The 9056-nt window shown below is 24.3% G+C and overlaps 1 protein-coding gene across 1 annotated transcript; it reads left to right on the forward strand.

The window, feature by feature from the left end:
• The first annotated feature begins 5270 nt into the window (after positions 1-5270).
• Positions 5271-8279, forward strand: LOC115694913 (uncharacterized). The gene has a single exon (XM_030622015.2). The coding sequence runs from the start codon at positions 5628-5630 to the stop codon at positions 8277-8279; it is 2652 nt and encodes an 883-aa protein (XP_030477875.2). The 5' UTR covers positions 5271-5627.
• Positions 8280-9056: the final 777 nt, after the last annotated feature.

Below are 9056 nucleotides of genomic sequence, written 5' to 3' on the forward strand. Positions count from 1 at the left end.
TAAAAAAAAAAGTGGTATTTTTTAACTTACCCCATTATTATTTTTTCACTTTGCCCCCTTCACAATTTCTTTCGAGCTCTAATTCCAACAACAAATCAAACATCGTAATCAATTCATATTATAGTTCTTATTTTACTTTATTACTATTACCATTATAATTACCTAACTATTCTACCAAACCAAACATGACCTTAGGGTTTTTTTTTTAATTGAGATCCATGTTATTATAGGATGTTAGGCATAATAGAGTTTACCTAAATAAGATGCTATCAGTCGTAAATATATTAAAGAACACATGACATGTTTATTTATGAATAATACATTGGATTTGGTGTGGGGTCATAGTAGCCCTTATATTGACATGCTTTTATGAAAGAAAGAAAGAGAAAAACACAAATTTATGCATTAAGAAAATTTATTTCCATGACTATAATGGATGCAAGCAATTTAATTTAGAAACTTTTATGGTAGTGCCGTAGTGGTCGGGGACAGCATTGAGTTCCATATCGATGTAGTTTAAAACTTTATTATGGGTTGAAGATATGTACACTGAAAAAAAGGTACTACAAACCACAAATCATCCACACTTTTCTTTTCATCATATAGGGAAAATGGATGCAGTAATTATTTTTTTATTTAGAACTTCTTAAAAAATTTTAATTTTTTTAAATAACAATATACATTATAATTATAGTAGAAATTTTATTATTTTTCTGATTTTTTTAAATAATTTATATATCTATCTATATACTAATGTACGTATAAGTAGTTTTTTTTTTTATTATTTGGTTCAATTAGTTGATGTTAAGTGCAATACATGTTTAATTTTTTTTAATTAGGTAATGTATTTTTTTAATTTTTAAATGGGATTTGAGATTTTGATCTTTAAGAAAAAAAAAATAGCTATTGCTGCATTCGTGTATCATTTGAATATGATTATATATATATATATATATACGTACTCATTACAAAAAATCTTACTTTTAGTCAACAAAATTTGTGACTAAAAGTAAAAAAGTTGTGACTAAATATAAATTATTATCTTATATTGTGACTAAAAGGTCCGTGACTAAAGCTATTAGTCACAAAAATTAAAATTTGTTGTGACTAAATGTATTTTTAGTCACAATACTTGTTGTGACTAAAACTAAATTAGTGGCACAACTTGTGTCTAAATGGTATGTTTTAGTCACAAATAATTTTTTGTTGTGACTAAAAGTCACATTTAGTCACAAAAAAATCATGTTGTGACTAAAAAGTTGTCACGAAAGGTAGCAGTTTTTTGTAGTGACTTTTAAAATTTTTAAATTTTTTTTTAATTAGGTAACATATCTAATAATACATATATTGTAATTTACCATAATCTTAACCAAAACTTAAATAACCAAATTTGAGTGTATTTATATATAGACTGAATTCGTAAATTTGATATAAAAATTTTTTATTCCCAAAATTTTATGAAAAATATGGTGCGTAAATCGGTTTACTACAACTAAAACGGAAAACAATCAATTCTTTATTACAACCATTTCAATTTAAAATATAAAATAAATAATAATAAAGTTAAAAATATTTATAATATTTTAAATTTAAATTTCTTTATATAAAATATTTATATATTTTTTTTTATTTTAATTCAAAGTTAAACCAATAAATTTTAAAATATGATTAAAAATATTTATAATATTTTAAATATTTTAAATTAAAATTAAAATTTCCTTATATAAAATATCTACATAATTTTGATTTTTAAATATATATAATAATATTATAAAATTAATAAAGAATATTCTTTAATTAATAGGATATTCTGTTAAAGTTAACGTAGAAACCCAAAAAGAATCGTTAAACCAAAAATTTTGTTGCATAACCACATTTTATATAAAATAGATATATAAAGAAGAAGTATGACGCGGTGACGTGACGGTCTAAAAAAATTTTAAAGTCATCTTTCTTTTGTCTCCTTAATTCTCCCATTTTTTTTTTATTTTTTTATTAATTAATTAATGTCATATTTTTTTCTAATTTTTTTAATAATATTATTAATAATTTTTTTTAAAAAAAAATTACATAATATAACATAAAATTATTCACCACGTTTTTATTTTCTATTTTTTTAAATTAAAATCTTTTAAATTATAGAAAAAATAATAATAAATTAGAAAAAAAAAAACGTTTGCATACGTAAATCTATATATCTATCTATATATTTATATATATAAAGAAAATGTATGAGAAGGTGATGTGTTAGTCTAAAATTGCTTTATTTAGCTCTATCTGATCTCTCTTTAATTTTCACATTTTTCTATTTTTTTATTTGATAAAATTACTTTATTTGTCTTTATTTATTCTCTCCTTAATTTTCTCATCTTTATTTTTTATTTTTTATTTAGTTTAAAATTTCTCTAATTCTCTTTTTTCTTATTTTTTAAACCACATATATAACATTTGTTTTTAATGTATAATCAAGTTGAAGCATTTATATTTTAGGTTTATTAATAAAAAAAAGTAAAAAAAAAATAATATATATATTTATAATATCTACATATTTGAAAGAAAATATAATATCAATGTATAATTTTTTTTTTCATGAATGTATTTAGTTACAATATGTATTTTACTTGATAAGGGTTGCCTGAAATTTTATTTCAGATCACATGATAGTATATATATTTCTTAAACACTTATATATATTTGATTTATTAAATTTATAAACACGGAATAACATATTAAAAAAAATATTGAAACTAAATATATATACTATGTTATCATATATTATGAATAGCATAAATATATATGTATTTGATTTATTAAATTTATTAATATGTATTTCTTTATTTTTTTTATGAAAATATTTTTTAGTGATAAGTTTGAATTTATATTTTTGATGATGTATGATTTAAGGATTATTATAGCTGTTTTTCAGATTTTTAAAATGTGTTAATAAAAATATTTAAAATTCAGGATATAATCTGCGATTAATATTGAGATTTGTGAAGGACAATAGTAGTGACTAAGAGATACGGTGATGACAACATGTAAGATATTGTGATGAGAATCGGTGAGATATGGTGATGACAACGGGTGAGATAAAATCAAGGGCTGCCCTGAAATTTAGTGGGCCATAGGAAAACAATAATTTTTGGGCCCTTATATAGAGTAAAATATTATATTTTTTTAAAATTAGTAAAAAAATATGTACTTTTAAAAGAGGACAAAAAATTTTTGGCCCCAAAGCTAGGTGGGCCCTAGGCACAGGCATAGCCCATCTATGCCCAGGGTCGGACATAAATGAGGCGATAACAACGGGAGATACAATGATAAGAACAACTTTAAAAGATCAAAATATAAAAATTAAAAAAAAAAACAAATACATTATAAGAAAGAATGTTTATATAAATAATGATATTACTTTAATTTTTTCTACCACTCTATTTATTTATTTTTAAAAAGTACAATTTAAAACTCTATTATACGTTAATAGTATAAATTTTAAACTTTTTAAGAAATAAATAATAAAACACACTAATTAACTTTTTAACATTTTTAATAATAATAATTAATAATCTAATGAATAGATTTAAGATATTTCTTCTTAGAGCTTTATTTTTAATAAATAAATTTATTAATAATAATATGTAATTAAATAATATAATTTTACTATTATATATGAGAATTATTTGTTTTTTTTTTGAAGTTTTATATATTATGTTAATAAATAATTATGTTTTATTATAATACTAAGAAAATTAAAACAGCCGCGCAAAGAATTAACTAGTTTACAATAATAAAAATAAAATTTACAAAAAGTCAACTATACACGTAAAAAAAAAATAGACACGTATAAGTGATTATTTGAATATTGTTTTTAGTTATTTAACATTTTATAAAATTTATTAAATGTCACCCATAATCATAAATATATACATCATAGGGATATAAATTAAATTACAATTTCTATAAATGTCGAATAAAAATTTTCATACCAATAAATTAAAAAATTGGCCTAACTAAAAGTATATATATTTTATTTCTTCTAATTTTACCTATTCATGTTAATACCCATTCAAAAGTACATCCATATATATATATATATATATATATATATATATATACTAGGTGATTGTTACGTGCCAAGCCACGTAGTGTTAGTTTTATTTAATATTTTAGTTTTTTATTTGAATTAATAATTAAAATAGTATAATTATTTGAACGATTTGTTTTATAAAAATAAAATATGTGTCAGTATATTTAGTAAGTAAAATATAGTTGTGTTATAATAATGTATGTTATTAATAGTAAAATGTACATTAATCTTCTAATTGAAAAAAGTTCTATTATCTCATTTCATATCTAATAATAGCTACACAACTATATATTTATAGACTTTCACATTCTTTGCAAATTACTAATAAGCACCAATAATATTTTCATATTCTAATATTTTTCAACCTTCTCCTCTTGGTGGTAAAATTAAAAATAAAACTAAAAATAAGCACAAACATATAAGGTAAATACTAATTACAGCCCATTTTATTTTTTTTTTATTATTTTTTTAAGCCCAAGCCCAAAAATAAGCACAAACATATAAGGTAAATACTAATCAATCTTCTTTTATATTATCTTTTCTAAATATTTTATCTATATTTTTCTTTTTTAAAAGATAAATAAAAAAATTATTAATATTCTCCCAAGATAGGTTTGTTAGAGAGATATGTGGCTAAGATGATTTTTTTTTAATTTAAAAAGAGATTATTAATATTTAAAAGATTGTTTATTTAAAAGATTGTTTAATTTTTTGGGTTTAATTATTGGGTTTATTTTTTAACGGGAGATCAAACCTAATCGTTAAATTTAACATAATACTCTTTTATTTTTAAGTATATTCTGTTAAACCAAGAATGTTAAACCAAGAAATGCCGTTAGATAGGCACTTTTAATATATAAAGATACATGGGCGGCTAATAACCTGTGCAACCTGGGCAGTTGCACAGGGCCCCAAAATAATATGGGATTATTATTATTATTATTATTATTATTATTATTATTATTATTATTATTATTATTATTATTTTGAAAATATAAAAAGAATTAATATTGAGAATAGGAAAGATTGTTATTGGTAGTTTTCCATAGCATAACGTTAATATTAATGTTATGTACAATTATTATATAAATACATAATTAAAATTCCCATTTTTATCTCATTCTTCCTCTTTCTCTCATTCTTTTTTTTTTTTAAGAAAACCAGTATCATTCTCTTCCTTTCTCATATTTTTAAATCAATTTTAGTTTTTGGCTGCCATCAATTCTCATAAAAAAAAGCCAGGTATATATGTATATATTATATATTATATAATATAAATGTTACATAAGGTTTATATATTGCTTATATATATTCTCTTTCTCTAATCTCTATAATATATATATATTTTAGATTGGAGCTTTCACTTGGTGGTTGGTTTGCTTTTTTTTTTTCACTTGGTGATTGTGATATTGGACAATTGGCGATATTGAATTTATAATAGCAACAAATACCAGGTTCTTTTGTTCCTTTATTCACTTCTAATTTAATTATTACTCTCTTGATTGTTCTTTGAAATATTATATTAGTCCTTTTTTTTACTATGCCTCCCAATATTAGAAAACATGAGTCTGGGTATGAAAAACGTAAGAAAAAGAAAAAAATTGAGGAGTTAACTCAATCTCAAAAAGGAGCTCTTGATAAATTTATTATAAAAGAACCATTAGTTTCTTTAAAAAATCATAATTATGACATTGTTGATGTTGAAATTCTTGAAAATGTGGTTCCTAATGAAAATGTTAGTATTGAGAATCAAAATGAAAGTGTTGATATGGAAAGTAGAGGTGATGTGTCTATTGAAAATGTTAATGTGGAAAATAATAGTGATGAGTCATTTAAAAATGATAATATGGAAAATCAAAATCATAATACTACAAATAGTGATGATGATCATTTGAATAATTCACTTAAAAATGAAGATGTTTTAGAGGATAATGATGATAACAATGCAGAGCAATCAAACCCATTTGAACATTTGCTTGATATATTTGATCCAAGAAATTGGGATGCTCTTGATTCAAAAATGATTGATTTATTAGTGTTGAAGGGTCCAAAAAGAGATTATTCTGTTATGAGTGGTTCTAAAACTAAATTTTCTAGACGATTCACTGCTAATTTGTATCCTAGAGTTTTATCAAATGGAGAGAAGTGTGATCGAGATTGGCTTGTTTATTCAAAAGAGTTAGATAGAGTATTTTGTTTTTATTGTAAAGTTTTTAAAAGTGGGATTGGTAGAGGCATGTTAACAAATGAAGGCTTTAGTGATTGGGCGCATATTGGTGAAAGACTTAAAGAGCATGAGATTAGCATGGAACATGTTAAATATATGACCACTTGGTATGAATTGCGTCTAAGGCTTAAAAAGAATCAAACGATTGATAAAACTACTCAAAGGCTAATTGAAAAAGAAAAAGATCATTGGAAAAAAGTTTTACTAAGAATTATTTTAATAGTGAAATTTCTTGCTAAACATAACTTAGCCTTTCGTGGTTCTAATGAGAAATTGTATCAAAATAGTAATGGAAATTTTTTGGGCTTAATTGAAATGTTAGCAGAGTTTGACCCTGTTGTCCAAGAACATGTTAAACGCATCACAAATGATGATATTCACAATCATTATCTTGGACATAACATCCAAAATGAGTTAATACTTTTGCTTGCTTCTGCAATCAAAACTGAAATAATTAAAAAAGTTAAACAAGCAAAGTATTTTTCTGTGATACTTGATTGTACTCCTGATGTTAGTCATCAAGAGCAGATGTCCTTAATATTGAGATATGTGGATGTTTCTTCACATTCGGTTAACATTGAAGAATCTTTTTTAGGATTTTTAAATGTGAATGATGCAACTGGTCAAGGACTTTTTGATGTTTTACAAAATGAGTTGAAAAAACTTAATCTTGACATATTTGATGTGCGAGGACAAGGTTATGATAATGGGTCAAATATGAAAGGAAAACATCAAGGTGTACAAAAAATTTTTTTAGACATAAATCCAAGAGCCTTTTATACTCCTTGTGGATGTCATAGTCTTAATTTGACATTATGTGACATGGCTGAATCATGTAGTAAAGCTAGAGATTTTTTTGGAGTTATCCAGCGCATATATACGATTTTTGCCAATTCTACTAAAAGATGGCAAATTTTGAAAGATAATGTGAAAGGATTGACTCCAAAATCATTGTCATCCACTCGTTGGGAAAGTCGTGTAGATAGTGTTAAAGCTATAAGATTTCAAATATCAGACTTTAGAGAAGCTTTACTTGAAGTGTCAGAAAAAGATGAACTTGATTCTAAAATAAGAAGTGAAGCAAAATCCTTAGCAACAAATGAGCTTGGAGATTTTGAGTTTTTAATAGCAATTATTATTTGGTTTGAAATATTATCTGCTATTAATTTAGTTAGCAAGCTTTTACAATCAAAAGATATGCTTATTGATGTTGCTATGGAAAAAATAAAAGGGTTAATTTATTTTTTTGAAAAATATAGAGAAACAGGTTTTTATGATGCCTTGAATAGTGCTAAGGAAATTGCTATTGATATGAATATTGATCCAATTTTTCCTCAAAGACGTACAATTAGAAGAAAAAGACAATTTGATGAGAATTTGAATACCCTGTCTATTGAGTTATCAGGAGAAGAATTTTTTAGAATTAATTATTTTTTTTACCTTGTTGATCAAGCCATTGTTTCTCTTACTAAGCGATTTGAACAATATGAAGAATATGAAAATATTTTTGGTTTTTTGTTTACTTCTGATAAGCTCCAATCATTAGACAATACATGTTTGAAGTCTTGTTGTAGTCATTTTGAAAAGACATTGAAACATAATGAACAATATGATATTGATGGAAATGAATTATATGTGGAGTTAAAGTTATTAAGAGAAATCTTGCCTAGGGAAAAAATGAGAGCTATTGATATATTGAAATTTTTGAAAGGCGTAGATTGTTTTCCTAATACAATTATTGCGTACAGAATTTTATTGACTATTCCTGTGACAGTTGCTTCGAGAAGAAGTTTTTCGAAATTGAAGTTGTTGAAGTCCTACCTGCGGTCTACCATGTTACAAGAAAGACTTAATGGATTAGCATTGATCGCGATTGAAAATGATGTTTTAGAAACTGTAAAATATGAAGAGATGGTTGATCAATTCGCTTCAAAAAGTGTGCGAAGAATGACCTTTTTTAAATAGAAGGTTGATACTTACTTAAAGTTGTAATGAAATAAATAACAATTATTATAATAAAATAATTTTTTTTTATTAGGGGCCTAAAATTTAAGATTGGAACAGGGCCTCCAAAATGTTTAAGACGGCCCTGTATATATATATATTGAATAAATTATTAAGACAAATTTCATTTTCATCTTTCTTGTCTACATGGGATTCTTTTACTCTTCCTCTAGGAAAATTATTATAATTTTTATTTTTGTAAAGTCTAACTAACTATAGGGAAGCTGACCAGTACTTTACTTTCATGCATCCAACTTGGTGTTAAGCGATGATTATAATAATTAAATCACCTCTTATCAAAACAAACCATTACTGCCCACTTATATGTAGTTTGCTTCACTTGCACTCTTTTAATATTGTAAAAGCAAAACCAACTTTTTTTTTCCTTACCAAAAACCATCCTAATTAATGATTTTAATAGAGAAATCAAACTATTCCGTCTTTCAAATCAATCACGGACTAGCCATATGTGTTATCAAACATGCATTGAAAGGCAGGAGCGTTGTGTGTGTGCATATGAGTATGACCCATATTTATTCCAAATCCACATCCAAATCTAAACTTTTACTTATAAGTTACAAGAGAGCAACTTCTTTGTAGTTTCTTGCTTCAAAAGGGTATGTGTCAACTTCACATAATGATGTACCCTAGCAATAATAATATTTCGTTAAAAAAATAATAATAATTCTCCATGAGAGAACAAAGCATAAATCATCTCACTAGATATTTGGCTAGCTT

The sequence above is a fragment of the Cannabis sativa genome, chromosome 3, assembly GCF_029168945.1.
Source record: "Cannabis sativa cultivar Pink pepper isolate KNU-18-1 chromosome 3, ASM2916894v1, whole genome shotgun sequence".
In the NCBI taxonomy this organism is placed as follows: Eukaryota; Viridiplantae; Streptophyta; class Magnoliopsida; order Rosales; family Cannabaceae; genus Cannabis; species Cannabis sativa.